This window comes from Anolis sagrei, chromosome 5 (assembly GCF_037176765.1).
Source record: "Anolis sagrei isolate rAnoSag1 chromosome 5, rAnoSag1.mat, whole genome shotgun sequence".
NCBI classification, from domain to species: Eukaryota; Metazoa; Chordata; class Lepidosauria; order Squamata; family Dactyloidae; genus Anolis; species Anolis sagrei.
In genome coordinates this window covers 46,693,186-46,717,868 of record NC_090025.1, presented here as the reverse complement: position 1 = coordinate 46,717,868, position 24,683 = coordinate 46,693,186, and the positions used below count along the sequence as shown (strand labels likewise).

Here is a 24,683-nt window from a genome sequence, read left to right as displayed (position 1 = left end):
TCAGGCATCCTCAGAGGTTGAGAGGTCTGAGTCCTATATCTCAGAACTGGGTTGATTCATTACAGAACCTGGCTTTTGGAATGTAGAAATCAATGCACACAGATTGACAGTGCAGAAAACTAATTATTTCCTGAATGAATCTCATTTCAGACAGAAAGATTCAAAACATGTTTTATTTCAAGTTAATGAAGCCACATGAGGCTGCCTAGATCAAAGAACCAGAAGCAACAGTGCTCTGGAGCAATGGCAGCCTAAGATGTTTTAATTCAGGACTTTGAAAGTTCCTTAGAGAGGAAAAGTTTTTTAAGTGGAGCATTTGGCAGAAATATACTGTATATATCTGATGTGGTATGTGAAAATCTGAAAATAGATTTTTAAAAGTTCACCTTTTTAACTGCTTAGCTAATTTTCCTAGACTTAACACAAGAGATTCACAATCTCTGGTATTTTCCCTGAGCAATGGGAAAAGCAGAAAAAATGAATACACTGGCAGCTTGATACAAAGGGGGAAGAGTGCAGCCATGGGGCTGTCTACATGATTTCTACACACACCCTCATTTGTACAAGCACACTCCTGCTGAGAAAAAGCTCCAGAATCCAAATGATTTCTTCTGCATCTGGAATGTGATGTTTTGCACTTAAATAAGTCTCAGCACCCTTCTCGCCTCCCCAACATCAAAAGTGAATTTTGATTCTGAGTTGTTGTGAGTTTTCCGGGCTGTATGGCCATTTTCCAGAAGCATTCTTGCTGGACATTTATCCCACATCTATGGCAGGCATCTTCAGAGGTTGTGAGGTCTGTTGGAAACTAGGCAAGTGGGGTTTATATATTGGTGGAATAATGTCCAGGGTGGGGGAAAGAACTCTTGTCTGTTGGAGGCAAGTGTGAATGTTGCAATTGATCATCTTGATTAGCATTGAACAGCCTTGCAGTTTCAAAGTTTGGCTGCTTCCTGCCTGGGAGAATCCTTTGTTGGAAGGTATTAGCTGGTCCTAATTGTTTCTTGTCTGGAATTCCCCTGTTTTTCAATGTTGCTCTTTATTTCCTGATTTTAAAGGGTTTTTTTTTAATACTGGTAGAGATGATGTTCATTTTTAGGGTTTCCTCCTTTCTGTTGAAATTGTCTACAATCCTTGTGGATTTCAATGGCTTCTCTGTATGGTCTGATATGGTGGTTGTTAGAGTGGTCCAGCCTTTCTGTGTTCTCAAATAATATCCTGTGTCCAGATTGGTTCATCAATTGCACTGCTATGGCTGACTTCTCTGGTTGAATTAGTCTGTACAAAATCTGGCTACCAGAAAACTGAGGAATTCCAGACATGAATCAATAAGGGCCAGCTAACACATCCCAACAAAGGATCCCCCTGGGCAGTAACCAGACAGACCTTGAAGTTGCAAGGCCATTCAATACCAAAAAAGGTGGCCAATTGCAACATGCACACTGGCCTCCAACAGACAAAGAGTTCTTTCTCCCATCTTGGGCATTCCACAGATTTAGAAACCTGACTTGCCTAGTTTCCAACAGACCTTACAACGTCTGAAGATGCCTGACATAGATGTGGGCCATACAACTTGGAAAACTCACAGCAACCCCGTGATTCTGGCCATGAAAGCCTTTGACAACACTCTTTAACCATCTCTGCAGAAGAGTGGTAACGATTGTGTAGCCTTGAGCCATGGCGGGGAAAGTGGTCTCAAAAGGCATCCATCCCAATCAATGATTGCTGCTATGCTTTCTTAGGGCATTAGACATACACCAGCCTACTAGGAGTGCCCCTGATGGTGCAGTAGTTTCAACCACTGAACTGCGAAACTTGTTGACTGAAAGGTTGCAGGTTCGAATCCGAGGAGCATGGTGAGCTCCTGCTGTTAGCCCCAGCCAGGGGCAGCTCAACCCATTACGCAAAGTAAGCATTTGAAGTATAGTTGATTTTGCCCAGGGGCGCTCTTGAGGGAAAATAGACCTTGACATATGGGAGTTGTAGTTACTGGGATGTATATTTCACCAAAAATCAAAGAGCATTCTGAACTCCACCAATGATGGAATAGAACCAAATATGGCACACACAACTCCCATGATGAACAGAAAATATATATCAATGATTGGTTGGGGGGGGGGGGGCGCCAAAATACTATTTGCTTACCGTTGAAAATTACCTAGGGCCGCCTCTGGCCCCAGCTTCTGCCAACCTAGCAGTTCGTAAACATGCAAATGTTGAGTAGATGAATAGGTACCGCTCCGGCGGGAAGGTAAGGGCCCTCCGTGCAGTCATGCTGGCCACATGACCTTGGAGGAGTCTATGGACAACACCGGCTCTCCGGCTTGGAAATGGAGATGAGCACCAACCCCCAGAGTCGGACACCTGTGCTTTCTTACCTGCGGGGCCAACTAACACAAGACCGGTGTGGTCACTTACAAAGGGAATGGAAGCAAAGGCTTGCCCTGGAGCAAAGGGGGATTGGCAAAGCGGGTAGGGGCGAGTCTGTGGCAGAAAGAGCCACGGGAGGAAAGAAAAGTGTGTCTCTCCGGTGTGGCGCTTGGCAGGAGGAGGAGGAGAGCAACTCCTTTCCCGTGCTTGGCTTTGGGAGGAGGAGGAGGAGGCCTTCCTCCTTGGGGTCTCCGCCTGGGAAGCTCGGCGGCGCCTGGGTGGGCCGAGGGGGGAAGGAGGGGGGGAAGGAGGGAGTGGGAGGGGGCGAGGGGCTTCCTGGGCGGCGCGAGGAGCTGCCAGCCCCTCCTCCTTCCTCCTCCGCCCCTCCCTGCCTCCCTCCCTCCCTCCCTCCTCGGCTACCTGCTGCCGAGAGCGCCCCTCTCGCTCGCTCTCTCTCTCTCTTCCTCCAGGAGCGCCAGCCGGTGGGCTGCCGGGCTCCTCGCCTTCACGCCGCCGGGAGCAGAGCGCCATGGCCGAGGCGAGGCAGGGGCTGCTCGGCGGAGCGGTGCTCGTCGGGGCGCTGCTCCACCTCCTGTGCAGCCTGCCGGTTCCCGTGCAGAGCCACCCAGGGGCGGACTCCTCGAGCGAGCCCTCGCTCCTGCTGCTGCCCGCCGAGCCTGCTCCCGAGGCAGCCCCTCCGCCGGCGCTGCTGGTGTCCAACCGGGGCGTGCGGGTGCCCTTCGGCCGCTCCGTCTGGCTGGACCCGGCGCGGGACCTGTCCATCCGGGTGCGGGAGGGCGATCGGTGCTCCCTGAGGGCGCTGGAGAGCGGCCCGGCGCCCCACCGCCCCGGCGCTCTCTCCCCGACCCGCTTCCCGTGCGCCTTCGGGCCCCGCCAGGTCAGCTACACGCACTTCGGGGCGCGGAGCCCTGGAAGGCATCGTCTGAGCCTCCAGCTGCGCTATGACTCGCCAGAGCGGACCCTAGTGGCGCCCTTCAGCCTGGAGGTGGAGGTGCTCGCTCAGCAGCTGCGCCTCCTCAGCCGCAACCTGCCCCTCGCAGTGGAGACCCTCCGCGGACGTAGCCCACCCCTAGACGACAAAGTGTTGGCCTTCGCTGATGTGGGAGCTCTCCCATGCCGCCTCACCGCCTTGCCCCATCCCCAGAGTTACCTCCCTGCCTATGGGCGCCTGGTGGACTCCGAGGGGCGCCCCATACCCGCGGGGTACAGCAACGACTGCCAGCGCTTCCTCCAAGATGGCATCCACTATGAACACACCGCCCTCACTGCTTCGCCCAACCGTGACTACATCCCTATGCTGGTCCAAGTTGGCCTTCAAGACAGCCACCCACTTTCCTCCTCTTCCTTTGAGGAGAGCCAAGTTGAGCAGGAGTACTTCCAGGTGGTGGTCCGCATCCGCGAAGGGGCTGAGAACACCCCTCCCAAGCCCAGCTTCGTGGCACTGCTCATGATGGAGGTGGATCAGTTTGTGCTCACCGCCATCACCCCCGACATGCTGGCTGCTGAGGACCTGGAGAGCCCTTCGGACCTGCTCCTCTTCAACCTCACTTCGCCTTGGCCTGGTGCAGCAGAGGAGGGGGAGGAGGAGGGTGATCGTAGCCTGCAGGGGTATTTGATCAGCACCGACGACCCCGGCCGGCCCCTCACCTCCTTCACCCAGCGAGAGGTCCGGGAACTGAAGATCGCCTACCAGCCGCCCACTCTGGACTCTGACCAGGAGCGGCTCTTCCAGCTGGAGATGGAAGTCTTGGATCCCGAGGGGGCCTCCTCGGAGCCCTTTGCTTTTGTGGTGGTGGTGAAACCCATGAACACGTTGGCACCAGTGGCCATCTTTAACCGGGTAGCCGGTCCCCAGATGATGCTTTTCGAAGGACAGTCAAGGCCACTGTCTGATAATCTTGACATCAGTGATGAGGACAACCTGGATGAGGTGAAGGTGTGGGTGACGAGGGGCCTGAAACATGGAGAGCTCCGCGTTTTGGGTGCCTTTCCTGGCCGCCAGTTTTTTACCCCAGCAGAGCTGAAAGCAGGACAGGTGATCTACCAACATGATGGCAGTGAGCACAGTTACAGCGATAACATTGTCTTCCGAATGGGAGATGGGCGACACCAGGTGGAGTTTCTTTATCCAATCACAATAGCCCCTGAGGATGACCAGCCGCCACTCCTCAACGCTAACACTGGATTGGTGCTAAGTGAGCATCAGGTGGTCCAAATCTCTCCTTTTGTGCTCAGTGCTACGGACATTGACTCTGAGGATGCAACCATTCGATTTGTGCTCAAAGAGGTTGAAGGATCCGCAGATCGACGTCTTGGTGTGCTTTTGCTGAGACAAGCAGAAACCCCATCCTCTTATGAAAAAGAGGATGCGGAGGAAGATATTGCTGCTTCATCCATCTGGCGCTTTCTGGCAAATGAAGAGGTGTATGAGAAAGAGGTGACTGAGTGGTTGCAGCAGGATATCTTGGATGGAAAGTTGTTCTATAGGCACACAGGGCCTCATAACACTAGACTAGTAGTGGATGAGTTCACGTTCTATCTCCAGGATGACAATGACCCTCCAAATCAGTCTGGAGAGCAGGTGTTCCTCATCAAGATCCAGCCTGTTGACAATCTGCCTCCAGAACTGTACCCAGGTACCACCTTGCAGATGACAGTCCTTGAGTATCAGGTCACCCACTTTAGGAAACATTATCTGCGTTACACTGATTTGGATACAGAGGACAGGGAGTTGAGATACACTGTTCTCACACCACCAACAGACACTGATGAAAACCACCCTGTGATGGCTGGACAGATTGTGCTTACTGACAATCCTTTGGTGGCCATTACACATTTCACTCAAGCACAAATAAATCATCACAAGGTAGCCTATAAGCCACCAGACCAAGAGCTTGGTATCACGCCCAGAGTGGTGCAGTTCACTTACAGTGTAGAAGACACAGGAGGTAATTCTGCCTTGGGCATCTTCACCTTCTTCCTGCAACCAGTGGATAATCAGCCCCCGCAGATCACAAACGCTGGCTTTACTGTGTTTGAAGGAGGTAGCTTTCTTCTCACCAACAGTCAGCTAGATGCCACCGATAAGGATACAGACACTGATCGGATTGTCTTCACTGTAATGGAGGCACCACAGCATGGCCACCTGCGCTACTTGGAGGAAGGAGTGATGGCGCAAGGCGAATCTTTCTTATTAGATGACATTGTGAATGGTCGCATATCCTACCAGCATAATGGTGATGAAATCACAAGTGATTCCTTCCAGTTGGAAGTCAGTGATGGGGTGCATCAAGTTCCAATCACTGTTAAAATTGCTGTTCAGCTAGTGGATGATGAACGGCCCAGCATCACCATCCCTGGTCGTAATGGACTTTTGGGGGCCTTTATTGATGTGCTTGAAAATAGTGCCACTGAGATAACAAATTCTCTTATTCAGGGGACAGATGAGGATACTGATGAACTAGCACTGACTTTCATTGTAGAAGATCCACCCAAATTGGGTGATATCTTAGTGGATGGGGTACCTTCTAAGAAGTTCACCCAGCAAGACCTTATTAGTGGAACAGTAGTTTATGCTCATAGTGGTGGTGAGATTGGTTTGAAAAAGTTGTCTGATTCCTTTAATCTTACTATCTCTGACCTCTCCAGTGAGTGGGTAGTTGGAGGCAGCAGCGTGGAAGGTGTGCGTGTAACTGTGACTATTTTGCCAGTAGACAACATTGCTCCTGAAGTTATGGTGGGGGAAGAACCATTTACTGTTTATGAGGGAGGGAAAAGTGTGCTAAACTTAAATTTGCTGGACATAGAGGATGTAGATACACCCAGGGATGACATCTTATGTACCATTGTAGTTCAGTCTACTTCTGGGTACCTAGAGAATATCTCTCCAGCCCCTGGATCTGAAAAATCCAGAGCTGGGACTGCCATCAGTGCCTTTTCCATCAAGGATGTTCGCCTTGGGCACATCAACTTTGTGCAGAGCATCCATAAAGGAGTAGAACCTGTAGAAGATAGATTCACTTTCCAGTGTTCTGATGGCATCAACATCTCACCACCCCACTTCTTTCCCATTGTCATCATCCCAACCAATGATGAGAAACCAGACCTATATGTACGTGAGTTTGTGGTACTAGAGGGAATGAGTTTGGTGATTGACACTCCCATTCTCAATGGGGCTGATGCGGATATTCCTCCAGATGAGTTGTATTTCTTCATAAATGTTCCTCCTAAACATGGGCAGATTGTTAACCAGCTACCCACTGGCACAGTGTTGGTACGCAATTTCACTCTGGAAGAAATCCGTGAAGCCTCCAGCATTGTGTATGAGCATGATGACTCAGAAACAAAAGAGGATACTTTTAGAATTCAGTTGACTGATGGCCTACACACAGTGGAACAAGAAGTTTTAATTATGGTTATTTTGGTAGATGATGAGACACCTAGACTGTCTATCAATGATGGATTAGATGTAGAAGTAGGTGAGTCTAAAGTTATCACTAACCAAGAACTCAAGGCTACTGATATAGATTCAGAAGACAAGACACTTATGTATATTATTCGTTTGGTACCCAGGCAAGGTCTATTGCAGCGCATTAACAAAGAAGGAGAAGTGTTATGCAATATCACACTAGGCATGAATTTCACACAGAATGACATAGACCAGGGTTTTATCCACTATATTCACACAGGCCGGCAGGGTGTCCGTGACTTGGTTAAGTTTGATGTCACTGATGGCATTAATCCTTTGATAGACAGGTATTTCTACATTACTATTAGTGGTATTGATATGGTCTTTCCTGAGGTGATCAATAAAGGGGTGACTCTGAAAGAAGGCGGGAAAGTGACACTCACTACTGACCTGCTGAGTACAAGTGACATTAACAGCCCAGATGAGCTTCTCCAGTTCAGTATCACTCGAGCCCCAATTAGAGGTCATTTGGAGAACTCTGACCGTCCTGGAGTCCCTGTCACTACCTTTACTCAGCTTCAGCTAGCTGGAAACAAGATTTATTACATCCACACTGCAGAGGATGAAGTGAAGATGGATAGTTTTGAGTTTGAAGTGACAGATGGCTACAATCCAGTCTTCCGTACTTTCAGAGTATCCATTACTGATGTGGACAATAAGAAGCCAATTCTGACCATCCATGACCTGGCAATCCAGGAAGGGGACACCAAACTGATCACTCCATTTGAGCTGAATGTTGAGGATCGGGACACACCTGACCATCTCCTCCGTTTCGTAATAACCCAAGTCCCAGTGCATGGCCAGATTGTTTACAATAATAGTTACTCTGTGACCAGTTTTACTAAACAAGACCTGAATGAGAACATGATCAACTACAGACATGATGGTACTGAAACTAATCAAGACAGTTTCTCTTTCACTATTACGGATGGAACTCATTCAGACTTCTATGTTTTCCCTAATACTATCCTTGAAACACATCAACCACAGACAATGAAGATCCAGATCAATTCCTTGGACAATGGTGTGCCACAGATAGTGGTGAATAAGGGTGCTGCGACCCTGAGAACTATTCCAACTGGACACCTAGGCTTCTTAATTACCAGCAAGTATTTGAAGGCAGAGGACAGAGATAGTCCACACAAAGTGTTGAAATTCAAGATCACAGATGGGCCAAGGCATGGGCTTCTTATCAATACAGCCCTAGGAAATGGAAGTATTAAAGCATTCACCCAAGGTTAGTGTTAATAGGTTTCTGTCTTATTTACTGATGGCATTAGAAATTTGATTTTATGTAAACAGAAGTTTGTTTTATAAAGTTGGCATACTTTTTAGACTTTTTTCTACAGCCACATACTCTCTGGTAATAGCATAGAAGCCAGTCCATTGTAGGATAACTGGTCTTTGATCTGGAAATCCAGAATGCATAAGAATACTTGTAAAATGCCAAAAGGGCTTGAGATGGGTTGTTGTAGGTTTTTCGGGCTGTGTGGCCATGTTCTAGAAGTATTATCTCCTGATGTTTCACCTGCATCTATGGCAGGCATCCTCAGAGATTGTGAGGCCGGTTGACCTCACAATCTCCGAGGATGCCTTCCATAAACGCAGATGAAACGTCAGGAGATAATACTTCTAGAACATGGCCATACATTCCAAAAAATTTACAACAACCCAGTAATTCTGGCCATGAAAGCCTTTGAAAGGTTTGAAATGTTGCAAAATCAGTGCTGGAGACTGTACTTACCCTAGCCAATGGTTCTCAACCTGTGGGTCCCCGGGTGTTTTGTCCTACAAGTCCCAGAAATCCCAGCCAGTTTACCAGCTGTTAAAATTTCTGGGAGTTGAAGGCCAAAACATCTGGGGACCCACAGGTTGAGAACCACCTGTTATGATTCTTAGTTATAGAAGGTATCCACACTGCAGAGTTATAGCTGTTTGGTGTCATTTTAGTTGCCATGGCTCCATCCTGTGGAATTCTAGGATTTGTTGTTTGGACCCCAGATCTTCCTTGGCAGAGAGGGGTCCATATGTCACAAAACTACATTGGCCATCCTGAATAAGGCTTCAGGGAGCTGAAGTCCAAAACATTTGTGGGGCCAAATGTTTTATGCTAACATAGGTTTACCAATTTCTATTTTCCTAGCTTTGCTATTAAAGAGATGTTTCCACATTCTAGTTAACTTTGAAGTCTGTTTAGCATTGACTGTGGTTAAGATGCAAATGTAAGGCCTGTTCATGTTTAAGTGTGTGTTGGAAGTGTTGGGTCAGGTAAATTCACCCCATGCTATTACTGCTTTTAACCATGTTTTAAATAATTGTAAATATGTTGTTTCATGGCACCAGCCCTGAACAATCTATGGGCAGGAATAGGAATCATATGATCTACAGATATTGTAACACAGGCATGGGCAAATTTTGGTCTTCTGGGTGTTTTGGACTTCAACTACCAAGGAATTGTGGGAGTTGAAGCCCAAAACATCTGGAGGACCACAGTTTGCCCATGCCTGTAGTAACATCTAGAGGTGCTGTGTGAGTTACAATCCTACTTTAACTCACTGGTTTAAGACCCATGTCTTAAACCAGGGGTCCTCAAACTAAGGCCTGGGGGCCAGTTACGGCCCTCCAAGGTCATTTACCTGGCCCTTGCTCAGGGTCAACCTAAGTCTGAAATGACCTGAAAGCATAGAACAACAACAATCCTATCTCATCAGCCAAAAGCAGACCCACACTTCCCATTGAAATACTAATAAGATTATATTTGTTAAAATTGTTCTTCATTTTAATTATTGTATTGCTTTAAAGTGTTTTTTGCACTACAAATAAGATATGTGCAGTGTGCATAGGAATTTATTAAATTTTTTGAAATTATAATCTGGCCCTCCAACAGTTTGAGGAACTGTGACCTGGCCCTCTATTTAAAAAGTTTGAGGACCCCTGTCTTAAACAATACTGTCAAAATAAATTTAAAACATTTTAAAACACATGCAAAACTTAAAAGATAAACATTCAGCACATCTTATTAAAAATGCTTTTGCTACAGTTCCAACTGCTTTGAGAAAGCCTTTGATGACACTGCTATGGTGATCCAGTGACTCATGCAGCTTTTTCCTCTCTCCGTCAGCTGAAATTGATGACATGAAGATCTGCTACATCTTGAAGCAAGGTGAAAACGCAACTAGTGATATCTTCCACTTCTCAGTTGAAGACAGTGGTAAGACAATTTATTCTCCTTACAGCAATGTATTTTCAAATCTAAACAGCGGTATCAGAATTAGTTACACCAACAAATGCTTGATTAGGGGTTTGTTATGCTAGAGACACAGCTTTGCAAAAACATGTATTATGTATATTTTATTCCCTCCAAGTGATTCTGCAAATATGTCTATAACATAAGTGTGTGTAACTTTGGCCCCTTCCACACTGCCCTTTATCCCAGGATCTGATCCCAGATTATCTCCTTTAAACGGGATTATGTGAGTCTTCACTGCCAGATAATCTGTGAAGTGAGGTTTATATATCTGTGGAATATCAAGGGTTAGAGAAAGAACTCTTGTCTGTTTGAGGCAAGTATGAATGTTGCAATTGCCTACCTTGATTGGCATTGAATGGCCTTGCAGCTTCAAAGCCTGGCTGGTTGCTGCCTGGGGGATTCTTTGTTGGGAGGTGTTAGCTGGCCCTGATTGTTTCCTGTTTGGAATTCTCCTGTTTCCTGAGTGCTGTTCTTTATTTACTGTCCTGATTTTAGAGCTTTTTTTAAAATACTGGTATCCAGATTTTGTTCATTTTCATGGTTTTCTGCTTTCTGTTGAAATTGTCCACATGCTTGTGGATTTCAGTGGCTTCTCTGGCAGTGGTGACATGATAGTTGTTAGAATGGTCAAGCATTTCTGTGTTTTAAAATAATATGCTATGTCCAGGTTGGTTCATCAAGTGCTCTGCTATGGCTGACTTCTCTGGTTGAATTATGTAAACAAAATCTGGCTACCAGTATTTTTTTTTAAAAAAAACCCTCTAAAATCAGGACAGTAAATAAGAAGCAACACTAAAACAACAGGGAATTCCAGACAGGAATCAGTTAGGACCAGCTAACACCTCTCAACAAAGGATTCCCCCAGGCAGCAACCAGCCAAGCTTTGAAGCTGAAAGTCCATTCAATGCTAATGAAGGCTGCTCTGAGTCCCCTGTGGGGTGAGAAGAGCAGGGTAGAAATAGAGTAAATAATAATAATAATAATAATAATAATAATAAATCACACAGTCCTAGACGCTTGGGAAGTGTTCAACTTGTGATTTTGTGATACGAAATCCAGTATATAGATCTCATTTGCTGTGACATATGTGCTTTTGTGTCAACAATAATAATAATAATAATAATAATAACCAACGTTGCCACTTGAAACATTCACAATTTCCTCAAACAGATAAGAGTTCTTTCTCCCACCCTGGGCATTCCACAGATATAAAAAGCCTCACTTGCCTAGTTGCCAACAAACCTCATAACTTATGAGGACTCCTGCCTTAGGTGTGGATGAAACTTCAGGAGAAAATGCTCCTGGAACATAGCCATACAGCCCGGAAAACTCACAGCAACCCAGTGATTCCGGCCATGAAAGCCTTTGACAACACAAGGATAGAATTTAGTGAAAAGTGACACTTCAATATTTCTCAGGCTATAGCTTTTAAAATGTTTATGTATTCATCACTGAAATAGGTATCTTCATATACATTGTATATGTGACATTCATATTGTATATTGTGCTATTGAAAAGGAATGGTAAAGTGATAGATCATATGGTAATTTTGTTGAGTTTTGGATTTTTTTCTTATTTTCCTGCCAAATCTTCAACTTGGTTTACTCTCATGAAATGTATCTTTAAAAGCGATAACAATAGTACACAAATCCTGAGTGTGTATTTGTTGCTGAACTTAGTAGACCATGAATACATGTAGGAATGCAGAAATCATCCTTATGCCATACGTGCATCCACATTGTTAGGTTATTGCCATTTGGCACCACTTGACCTGCCATGGCTCAATGCTATGGAATCATGGGAGTTGTAGCTTTGCAAGATCTTTAGTCTTCTCTGCCAAAAAGTGCAGGTCCCTCACAAAACTACATCTTGCAGGATTCCATAGCATTGAACCATGGCAGTGGTGACAAAGTTATATTAATTCTACAATGTAGCAGTAATTCTCAACTTGTGGGTTCTCAACCTGTGGGTGAGGAGCCATGGTGACGCAATGGGTTAAACCTTTGTTCCGGCTGAACTGCTGATCTGAAGGTTGATGGTTCAAATCCGTGAGACAGGGTGAACTCCTGTCTGTCAGCTCCAGCTTCCCATGCAGGGACATGAGAGAAGCCTCCCACAGGATGGTAAAACATCTGGGCATCCGTGGGAAAAATCCTTGCAGACATCCAGTTCTCTCATACCAGAAATGATTTGCAGTTTCTCAGATCGCTTCTGACATGAAAAAAAATCCTGTGGGCCCCTAGGTGTTTGGGTTTACAACGCCCAGAAATTCCAGCCAGTTAGGATTTCTGGGAGTTGAAGAACTGGCGTACTGTTTAGGAAAATCTTGTCTACTAGTCCATTATTATTATTATTAAAGTGTCACAATAATTTATAGTGCAGTGATAATAGCCAAGCAGTGCTTTTCATTTAATGTTGTATAGATTTAACCAAAATATGGTTTTTGACTTAAATATGCATGGTGTTTCAGAGGGGTTTCAGAGGGATCACCAAAGACCATCAGAAGACACATATTTCTGATAGTCTTAGGAACCCTTTTGGCAGAGATGGCTGAAGATCTCTCTGTCTGTCCTTCTCTTGGAGACAGACAGCAAATCCTCCCACCAAAAGCCCTCGTGCTGCAATTGTAGGTGAACTATAAATCCCAGCAACTACAACTCCCAAATGTCAAGGTTTATTTTCCCCAAACTCCACCAGTGTTCGTATTTGGGCATATTGAGTATTCATGCCAAGTTAGATCCATCACTGTTTGAGTCCACAGTGCTCTCTGGATGTAAGTGAAATACAATTCCAAAACTCAAGGTCAATACCCACCAAATCTTTCCAGTATTTTCTGTTGGTCATGGAGTTCTGTGTGCCAAGATTGATTCAATTCCATCATTGGTGGAATTCAGAATGGTCTTTGATTGTAGGTTAACTATAAATCCCAGCAACTATAACTCCCAAATGGCAAAATCAACCCCACCCCACCAGTATTCAAATTTGGGCGTACCGGGTATTTCTGCCAAATTTGGTCCAGTGAATACATCCTGCGTATCATATATTTATATTATGATTCATAACAGTAGCAAAATTACAGTATGAAGTAGCAACTAAATTAATGTTATGGTTGGTGGTCACCACAACATGAGGAACTGTCTCAAGGGATCATGGCATTAGAAAGGTTGAGGAACATTGCACTAGAGCATAGTTGAACAAACTATATCCTGTTATAATTCAGAGACAACAGAAATATGTTGCAAAAGCTAAAATTTTGTAGGTACAGTTCACCCATTTGTGATACATAGAAAATATTGTTAACCTGAAATACATTCTCAGTTACTCATGTGTCAGACTAACGCAAGTACATCAGCAATCCTGTGAATTCTTTGAATGTGGAATTGATTGAATTCATAAGGCACAGTATTGGATCCCAAGTACCAGATTTGAGTGGTTGACAGCTGGGCCTGTGTGGAATGAAAACATATGCATTTATCAAAAGTCCGTGAATGGGTCTAAGACCTGTGAATGAGGTGATGCCACAGTTGTAGTACGTGATAATCTGTATAGCTTTCATTTGAGTGCCTGAGTGAATAGATATAACATCAGTAGACATACATAGATGCTAAATGTTAAATATCTTTTTTGTATGTTCTTTTGGTTAAAGTCATAAAGTAGCTATAAAGAGAACATCCTATACTGCATCTGTGCATAGTTCTATTACCTGGTTAATGACTGAATGAAATAGAGATTAAAATAGAGGAATAGAAATCAGTATATGTAGAAATTCATTAATCTATACACATAATAGGGTCCCTGGTGGTGCAGCAGGTCAAACTGCTGAGCTGCTGAACTTGCTGACCAAAAGATTGGCGGTTGGAATCCGGGGAGCAGGGGGAGCTCCTACTGTTAGCCCCAGCTTCTGCCAACCTAACAATTCAAAAACATGCAAATGTGAGTAGATCAATATGTACCACTTCTGCAGGAAGGTAATGGCACTCCATGCAGCCATGCTGACCTTGGAGGTGTCTATGGACAATACCGGCTCTTTGGCTTAAAAATGGAGATGAGCACCACGCCCAGAGTTGGACACAACTAAAGTTAACGTCAGGGAAACCTTTACCTTATACACATATTAAATGTGAAAACATATATATGTATATGTGACTGGGGTGTCCCTTATACAGACAAGCTCCTGCCTCCACAAACAGCTATAGCTCCCTCTATTCAGGAGACACAAATGACCCTTCCTCCAATAACATAGTAGGTTGTAGTGAGTGCCATGAACATGTCCAAGAGCCTTGCCAATATCTCCACAAACACCATAGTGCCTACCACCTAAGTGAAGGCTTTCATACGGGGATAATTTCATCCTAGATTTTATGTGTTTCCTCCTCCACAGACATATCAGTGTTTCTCATCCTCTCTCCATTGGTGTGGAATTTGCATGACCCACCGCCTCTCCCTTAATCCTTTCCTATTATTTTTTATGGCACATAGCAAACAGAGGAATTGATCAGTGACTGAACAAACTAGGGAGGTTTGGGGAGACTTCACCATGATATAGAGGAGTTGTAGGTACTGGAATATATAGCTCACCTGCAATCTAAGAACTGCACTCTGAACTCCACCAGCAATGGACTTGGAGCTAACTTGGCACACAAAACCCCCATGACCAACAAAAAATACTGAATGTCTTTGGAGGGATTTATAGGAGTTGTAGTTCACCTGTTCACCTACATCAAGAGAGCACTGTGAACCCAAACACTGATGGATCTGGACCAAACTTGGCACACATACTTGATAAGCTTAAATTTGATTACTGGAGAGGTTTGGAGGGAACCGACCTTCCTTTCTGGGAGTTGTAGTTTACCCACAACCAGATGACTTCCACTGATGATGGACCTGGACCAAACTTGGTACACAGAACCCCCATGGCTAACTCAACCTAGTGGAGGGGTTTGAGGGGACTGATTCACCATAGTGGGAGTTGTAGTTTACTCTATAGCCAGAGAGCACACTAAACCCCACCGATGATGCATCTAAAGCAAACTTGCCCAACACAGCAAACTTTAAATACTGATGGAGTTTTTCAGGGTTAACCTGGCATGATGTGAGTTGTAGCTCATCCACAACCTTATGCAATTTGTACAATTAAAATTTGACTTTTTCAAATAACCCGGACAATGCTGGGTACCCAAGCTAGTTATTAATAAAGTCATCATTAGGAATAGAGACTTTTATACTAAGGAAGTTTAGTTATAGCACTCCCTGCTGTAAAGTAGTTGTGATAGCAAATTCAGCAATATCTCAAAATCAGGTATCAGTATAATATTATTACATTAATAATTATATCCATTGTGATGTTGAATTAATCTATTTGCTTTATCCCCTTTTTCATATTTCTCTTTTATTTTTTCTTGTGGAATAGTTTTGTAAAGGAAGCTTGAACGGATCTCTTGGAAATTGATGGCATGGTATATAAATCTAATCGATCAATAAAACATTTTCCGCCAGTCAGTAATTAAGTAGATAAGGAAGGAAGGAAGGAAGGAAGGGAGATTCTCTAGTTCCTATTGTCTTACTGAAATTGGCTTTCACTGGATGAAATGTGGTATGAATGCTTCTGTTTGAGTAATCAAATAATTCTCCAAGCCATGCTGTGCAGTTGGCACTTCTGAATCCCTGGCAGTCTTACAGCTGGAAAGGTCTTCCTTTTTAGAACGAAGCCAATAAAGTAACCAATAGACAAAGCCGTCACAATGTAAATGGCCTGCACTTCCTCTGATATCATTGAGAGAAAAACATTGGCCCCAAGCCAGCTGAAACAAAATGGGCTGGAATATTGAACAATTTCTGTAACTGATGAGGTTAAATGCCAAATGGTTTTATTTACTTAAGGAAGGTGAGGAGTGCAGTTCTGAATTCCTTTAGCAAAAGGCTTTATTGTGCAAGAGAAGAATCTGTATATATTCTTATGTATACTGGTTTGAGTTATAAAAAGATGTAAAAGAATCCTGTAGCAACTGAGGGAGCATACGCTTTGGATGCCTCTAGTCCAGTGGTTCTTAACCTGTGGGCCACAGACCACCAGTGGACTGTGAGGATGACAATCTGGTCCACTAGACTCCTTCCTCTTTATTTATTTATTTATTTATTTATTATTTTATTTCCTCTCCTTTCGCACTGCCTGCCACTCCTTCCCTGTCACTGACCATGGCATATATTTTGTATAAGAAACTACATCTGATGTGGTCTATCCAATGCAATTCTCTGAATCAGTATCCCAAACCAAATCTAAAGTTGAACAAATTGATTCGTAACCCTTTTGGTACTATTGTTGGAGAGTGGTCCCTGGTCAAAGTGGTCCCTGATCAAGAAAAGGTTGGGAAACAGTGCTATAGTCCTTTTCATCAAACATCTATTATATTTGCTTTTCTTTCTTATTAATTTAAAAGAAATTGATATGGCATGTCAATCATCAGCTACAACTACTGTTACCACAAATATGTATAAAAATGGATTTTCTACGGAGATGCTTCCTTAATTCTAATTATATGTCTTTGGGCCCTTCCAGAAAGGTCCTATATCCCAGGATCTGATCCCAGGTTTTCTGTTTATCCCAGATTATCTGGCAATGCTTTAATCCAGTTTAAAGCAGAAAACCTAGGGTACAAGTTTGTATTATTGTAACAAACATAACAAATAGAGTGAAATAAAAGACAAATATGTATCAGATATCCATAGGAAAGGTAAAGGTAAAGGTTTTCCCCTAACATCAAGTTCAGTCGTGTCTGACTCTGGGGGTTGGTGCTCATCTCCATTTCAAAGCCGAAGAGCCGGCGTTGTCATCTTGTCCAACATCTTGTGGTTGGCATGACTGCATGGGGTGCCGTTACCTTCCTGACGGAGTGGTACCTATTGATCTACTCACATTTGCATGTTTTTGAAATGCTAGGTTGGCCGAATTCAAACCTGTGACCTTTCAATCAGCAAATTCAGTAGCTCAACGGTTTATTCCACTGGGGTTTTGTAGGTTTTTTTGGGCTATATGGCCATGGTCTAGAGCAGGGATCCTCCAACTTTAAACAGAGGGCCAGGTCACAGTCCCTCAAACTGTTGGAGGGCCGGATTATAATTTGGAAAAAAAATGAATGAATTCCTATGCACACTGCACATATCTTATTTGTAGTGCAAAAAACAAACAAACAACAACTTAAAAACAATATAATAATTAAAATTAAGAACAATTTTAACAAATATAAACTTATTAGTATTTCAGTGGGAAGTGTGGGCCTGCTTTTGGCTGATGAGGTAGGATTGTTGTTGTAGTTGTAGTTGTTGTGTGCTTTCAAGCCATTTCAGACTTAGATTGACCCTGAGTGAGGGCTGGGTAAATGACTTTGGAGGGCCGTATCCAGCCCCCGGGCCTTAGTTTGAGGACCCCTGGTCTTGAGGCATTCTCTCCTGACGTTTCACCTGTATCTGTGGCAAGCATCCTCAAAGGTAGTGAGGTCTGTTGGAACTAGGAAAAAGGGGGGTTATTCCACTGTTGGTTTATTCCACTGTTCCACCGGGGGCTCCCAGACCAGATATACGTACCTACACACAATTACATGTGACATGATGACACATAAGCACAACCTGTTAAACAAAATACCTCCAAGAGTACAAGTGTTTCTGATACACATCCTATGTATAAATCTTATGTAACATACTGAGACGTGAACATAGGCAGTACAAGTGCAACTGTGTAGAATACATGACGTTTTTGGATTTATTTTTTTGCTGTAGATGGGATTTTATGCATCAGTGTGCAAAGTACTTTGTGCTAAAAAGCTGATATTTGGCAAGCCCAGTTCTCCAGAGGGAGTAACTTTAAATACTGCAGTCTATATTTACAAATCAGAGCCTCATTTCAAACTTTTTATTGCTTTTTAACATGCTTTCTAGGTTTATTATCTTTTATTGATATTATCTGCCTTGAGCATTAGTTTAAATTGGAAAGATCGCTGGGGGAAAAATCCCAAGAAGTAATAAAACGTTTCTTTTTGTTTACTGATTAAACTATACTGCATTGCTGTTGTCAGTTGATAGTACTGTGTAGAAATTAAACAGCTTTCTTTACTTTTTTAAAATATCTATGCACTGCTTATGGAAAGGAAGACAAGCAACCTGTGTGGTTTCCTTTTTAAGACTCTCCTGTTAAAACTTGTGTTATATTTAGATTTTTCTCTTGCTCTAAAAAGCTGTAAAGTATGTTGAAATAAGTGTATTATAAACAGTGAAAATGGTTTCTAAATTGGGATGAGCATCTAAAACTAATACCTTTTAAGGGAAGACATTCTGTAGGCTTGAGTAATTGTATGACAAAAGGTGTTTTAAATAGTCTCTTTTTACTTACAACTTTCAGACCTTGCAATAATTCATGTGATAGATTTTGCAAGGTATTCACAAGCATACTTAGTTTCTCAACATTATATTCATGCTTCGGATGATCAAGTAGAAGACATTGTTTAGCACTCACAATTAAGGTAGAGTTAAATCACTCTTAGCCATGCACAGAGCCTGGAGAAACAGCACTGTGGCTATGTTCTCAAGTTACTTTTAACTAAAAAAAAACTTTGCTTATATTTTAATTTACTATATTTCTATCCCACTCTTCTCACCCCAAGGGGAACTCAGAGCGGCTTACAATTATGGTAAAATTCAGTGCTGCATTACACATACAGATAAACAAATACAACAGAATGAGGAATAATACAGTTAAAATATATAAATACAATAAAACAGATTAAAAACATAGTGCCTAGTTCCATAATCATCATTCCTGCTGCTACATTCAAGTCAGATTCCATATTACGCTATTCCCCAAATGCCTCTGTCCAAAGCTAGATCTTTAACTTTTTCATGAAGACCAGGAGGGAGGGGGCCAGTGTGATGTCACTGAGTAGGGAGTTCCATTGTCGAGGGGCCATCACTGAGAAGACCTTCTCTCGTCCCCACCATTCACACTTGTGAAGGGAGTGGGATTGAGAGCAGGGCCTCTCCAGCAGATCTTAATTATTGAACTGGCCCATAGAGGGAGATACGTTTGGACAGGTAAGTTGGGCCAGAACCGTTTAGGCCGGGCTTTATAGGCTAAAGCCAGTACTTTGAATTGAGCCCAGTAGTAATCTTATGCCCAGTGGAACTGACATAACAGGAGGGTTGTGTGCTCCCTATACATTACTTCAGTGAACAACCTGACTGCTGTCTGTTGGACTACTTGGAGCTTCTGGACTGTCTTCAACGGCAGCCCCACATAGAGTGTGTTGCAGTAGTTTATTCGAGATGTAATGAGCGTGGACCACCGTGGCTCTGTCTGGCTTCTCAAGGTACGGGTGAAGCTGGCTCACAAGTTTTAATTGTGTGAATGCTATCCTGGCCACTGCTGAAACTTGGGGTTCCAGGCTCGGCAATGACTCCAGGAGAACTCCCAAGCTATAGTGTACATAGTCCTGCAGGGGACTCAGGGCGGATTACAATGTACATATACATGGCAATCATTCAATGCCATAGACACACAACATATATAGACAGACAGTCAAAGGCTATTTAACATTCCAACTTTTCCTGTCCACCAGGGGAGCTGTCGTTTCACCATCCATCCACAACACCAATGAAGTACTTCCTCATTCCCTGCATGCTTGCTGGAGATCTTTATGGCCTCGTAAATTAGTTAAATTAGCCTCCCCACATAAGTGGTACCTAAATTTCCTACTTGACAGTTGCAACTGTCTTTCGGGCTGCAAAGGTCAACAACAAGCTACACAGAAGCTCACTCCGACCTGGGCTGGCTTCGAACTCATGACCTTTTAGTCAGTAGTGATCTTACTGCAGCTGACTCCCAGCTGCGCCACAGTCTCGGTACATGAGCTATAATGTACATGAGCTTTGTAATAGTGCATAAAACCCATTTATTTCTCCAAGCGAATAAACAAATGAAACATGGGTAGTTTCATGCTGCATTTGAACCCACAATTAAGCTAGTTTCTATCTAAACAAACCAGGATTTACATGCCAGTGAATCTTAATATATAGGTCAAATATGATTGTGGGTTGCTTGGGTTGTTTTAACATTAATCTATTCACATCATTAATTACAAAAATAATTTAGCTATACAGTGTAACAATAGATGGTTTCATTCTTCTGCCTTGCCATAGAAAAGTCAGAAATTAGATGTACTGATATTCTATTCTGTCCTTTACTCTTTTATTTGTGAACTTCATCCACATCTTCCAATCCATTGGACCGTTTCAATTTGCTGTCCCAACTCAGTCAGCAGTGACTGTAGATATATCCTGTTCTGATTCAGTGAAACTCAGCGAGACACTCTTTAATTGTTTCACCACCAATGTCTTCAAATCCTTTATAACCTACAATTCACTTATTGAGTGAAAAAAATTGTCACAAATTGGGGTTGCAAGTGTCTGATGTAAGTCTAGTTTTAGTGAATAGGTTTAGTATGGAGACTTGCTAGAAACATGCCCTTCTACCTCTCAGGCCCCTTCCACACAGCCATATAGCCCAGACTATCAAGGCAGAATAACCCACAATATCTGCTTTGAACTGGATTATCAGAGTCCACACTGCCATATATCCCAGTTCAAAGCTGATAGTGTGGGAATTTATTCAGCTGTGCGGAAGGGGCCTAAGTCACCCTCTGGTTTCTAAACCTTCCTTGCAGCATCAAGAAGGTAATTAGGAACGTGAAAGAAATGCATAAAGGAAGATGCCCAACAAGAATATATTGAATAATATATATATAATAACAATATGGCAAAATGCAGGTTGAATATCCCTTATCCAGTATTCCAAAATCCAAAACTATCCACACGAATGGCTGTGATAGTAACATTTTTCTTTCTGATAGGCCAGTGTACAGATACTATTTCATCCACAAATGTATGTATGTATGTATGTATGTATGTATTTAGAACTTTTGTATTCCGTTCTTCTCTATCTCCGTGGAGGGACTCAGAACAGCTAACAGCAAAAATTCAATGCTATACAATAAATATAATAAAACAACATACACAATAAATAAGTTCTAAAATACATATTAAAAGGAATTCATCAAGTTAAAAACATCATCCAACTCAATCCAATTGTTGTTGTCCATTAACTCTTAGTCAATACTGGGTCATCCATCAATCTGTGAATGCCCGATTCCAGAGCCAGGATTTTAGCTGCTTCCTGAAGGACAGGAGGAAGGAGGCAGACCTAATCTCCCCAGGGAGGGAGTTCCATAGCTGGGGGGCCACCACAGAGAAAGCCCTGTCTCTCGTCCCCACCAAACGCAACTGCGAAGGTAGTGGGAGCGAGAGCAGGGCCTCTCTGGAAGATCTTAACGTCCTTGATTGTTTATAGGAGGAGATGTGTTCAGACAGGTAAACCGGGCCGGAACCGTGTAGGGCTTAAATGTATTAAAATACTGTACATAAAAATATCTTTATGCCATGTGTATAAGGTGTATGTGAAGCATCAATAAATTTCATATTTAGTCTTGGATCACTTCACTGATATATCACATTATACATTTGCAAATATTCCAAAATCTGGAAAAATCCAAAATACAAAACACTTCTGGTCCCAAGCATATAGGATATTAGTACTTAATGCCCTGAAATTTTTTCCTTAAAGCTAAATTTTATGCACGATGTTCTGTAGAGGTAAGCACTGCGAGCAAATAACACAGCTTTGCTTATCTTGCAAGTATTTTTATTGCCTTCATTTGACACCTGCTATTTAACTAGTCTCATAGCACTCAGAGTAATGTTTGATTGTGCCTAAGTAAAACCAAGTCCATGACAATCAGGTAAAATATATGTTTCTGGAAATTTGTGATGTTTGGAAGCAAGCTAAATACTTGACTGAAATGTTATTGCTGGTTCCCTCTAATTAGCACGTTAGAGTTTGCTCAGAGGCCATTAGTGTTTCAAGCAATGTGTCAAATCAATTTTTGAGCTTTCCGTAAAAGTATTACAAAGGTTATGGAGGCTTCAGACTTTATAAGGAGGCTATTACACTGATGACCACCCAGAAATAGACGAGAAACAGGTCTTGATTCAAAAACAGTCTGCAATTTGAAGAATTGGCTTTATGTTTTGAGGACTTGTCTGCTGTCCTTGTGGAATACCCTTTGTACTAATGGGATCGCTTCACCCAATATTCATACGCTGAATGGATAACACGACATACTAACTTTTTAACTGTTTGCACTTTGTGCCAGCTGAAGAATGCGAAAGAAGCTTGCTTTCAAAATGGATTGAGTGATGTCACAGTGGTGAAATATATAACATTGTCCATGGTTTATATCCTAAACCCCTCCCAGAACTTAGAAAGTGGAACTCCATCTTAAGAGTGTTTTTTTCATAACTTTGGGATATCTCAAGTGTACATTATTTCAGCAACACATTTATTTATTTATTTATTTATTTATTTATTTATTTATTTATTTATTTATTTACAGTATTTATATTCTGCCCTTCTCACCCTGCAGGGGACTCAGGGCAGATTACAATGCACATATACCTGGCAAACATTCAATGCCAATTAGACATACAAGATAATATAGACAGATACAGAAGCAACTTAACATTCCAGCTTTTCTGGCTTCATGAGAATTTGGTTGATTCTGGCTCGATTCCGGCCACAGGGGGTGCTGCTGCTTCACTGTCCATTTGTGACACCGAGTCCTTTGATGGAGTACTTCCTCATTCTTCTGCAACCTGCTGGAAGGTTTTATGGCATTGTAAATTAGTTAAATTAGCCTTCCTGTATTAAACAGTACCTAAATTTCCTACTTGACAGGTGCAACTGTCTTTCAGGCTGCATAGGTCAACAGCAAGCTAGACTAATGGCCAGAAGCTCACTCCAACCAGGCGTGGCTTCGAACTCATGACCTCTCAGTAATGATTTAATGCAGCTGGCTATTAGTTAGCAGTGCCACACCTAAGGAACTGGGGAATTTCTCCACCTGACTGGAAACATTTTCCTTCTGGTTCATCCCTCTTCCCCAAGAGAGCGATATACTCAATAGTCAGGGAAAAGCAAACCAACCAACCCGAACTGCAGGAATTTTGGGCATTCCAAAATGACAGTGGAATTTTTGAAACAACTTCAAACCATGAAATGGACAACTTGTCATTACACTTTACAGATAATCGGATTGTAAAGTACATCTTACATATCATCTCAAGACTCTGGATATACATATATCTGTTTTCTTAAAGTATTTCTACTTGCTTCATATCATAAGATCACTGGGAGGCTTATAGTAAAATAATTACTTCTGTTGTGTGAAACAAGTTTGTCAGACATGAAATACATACTTACGTACGTGGCCCTTTTTAAGAAGGCACAAAGGGCATAGTTTCCCTTGGTATCACACAGTGAAGGTTCACATCAACATGGATAGGAAGACACTACTACAATTTGGCCAACTCTCTTATTCCCAGAATTTATTTAACCTGAGTTCCATAACCTAGTTTTTGAGAGTTTTTGGAGAACGGGAGAAGTCCCAGCAGATTGGAGGAGGACAATTTTATTTTATTTATTTATTTACCCTATTTATACCCTGCCTTTCTCTACCCCAAGGGGGGCTCAAGACAGCTTACATATGGCAATTATTCAATGCCTTAATATATACAAACAGTAAACTTAAAATTGCTTGAATTTATTTATTTATTTCATTTATAGTATTTATATATCACCTTTCTCACCCCTGGGGGGACTCAAAGCGATTAATTAATGCATATTGCACATTTTAAATTACATTCAGTATTAAAATCATGCCATCCAAAAATCATAGTCTAAGGCCGTTCCGTAGTCATTGCACATATTCCAATCATATTATTGTACTGCACCATCTCCAAAAGCCTGATCCCTGAGCCAGGTTTTTACTCTCCTTCTGAAGGCTAGGAATGATATGGTCCCTATCTTCAAGAAGGAGAAAAAGGACAACCCAAACAATTACCGTCTGGTCAGCCTCAAGTCGATCTCAGGCAAGATTCTGGAAAAGATAATTAAGGAAATGGTCTGCAAACACTTAGAAAAGAATGTGGTAATTGCTAATAATCAACATGGATTTATCAAAAGCAAGTCATGCCAGACTAATCTGATCTCTTTTTTTGATAGAGTTAAAAGCTGGTTAGATGCAGGGAATGCCATGGATGTAGCGTATCTGAATTTGACAAGTTCCCCCATGACCTTCTGGCAAACGAACTAGTCAAATGTGAGCTAGGCAAAACTATGGTTAGGTGGATCTGTAATTGGTTAAGTGAACGAACCCAGAGTGTGTTCATCCTGGAAAGAAGTCACGAGTGGAGTGCCGCAGAGTTCCATCCTAGGCCTGGTCCTGTTCAACATCTTTATCAATGACTTAAATGAAGGGTTAGAAGGCATGATCATCAAGTTGACAGATGACACCGAATTGGGAGAGATAGCTAACAGCCCAGAAGACAGGAGCAGAATTCAAAATGATCTTAACAGATTGGAGAAATGGGCCAAAACTAACACAATGAAGTTCAACAGGGACAAATGCAGGATCC

At 42.7% G+C, this 24,683-nt stretch overlaps 1 protein-coding gene across 1 annotated transcript in view; it reads left to right on the top strand.

Annotated features, from left to right (window-relative positions):
- The first annotated feature begins 2,814 nt into the window (after nt 1–2,814).
- Nucleotides 2,815–24,683, top strand: part of FREM3 (FRAS1 related extracellular matrix 3) — a 106,457-nt gene continuing 84,588 nt past the window's right edge. The window contains exons 1-2 of the mRNA XM_060778895.2: nt 2,815–8,096; nt 9,981–10,070. Of these exons, the coding sequence (XP_060634878.2) occupies nt 2,900–8,096; nt 9,981–10,070 (5,287 nt within the window). The 5' untranslated portion in view covers nt 2,815–2,899. The remainder of the gene's footprint in view (nt 8,097–9,980; nt 10,071–24,683) is intronic.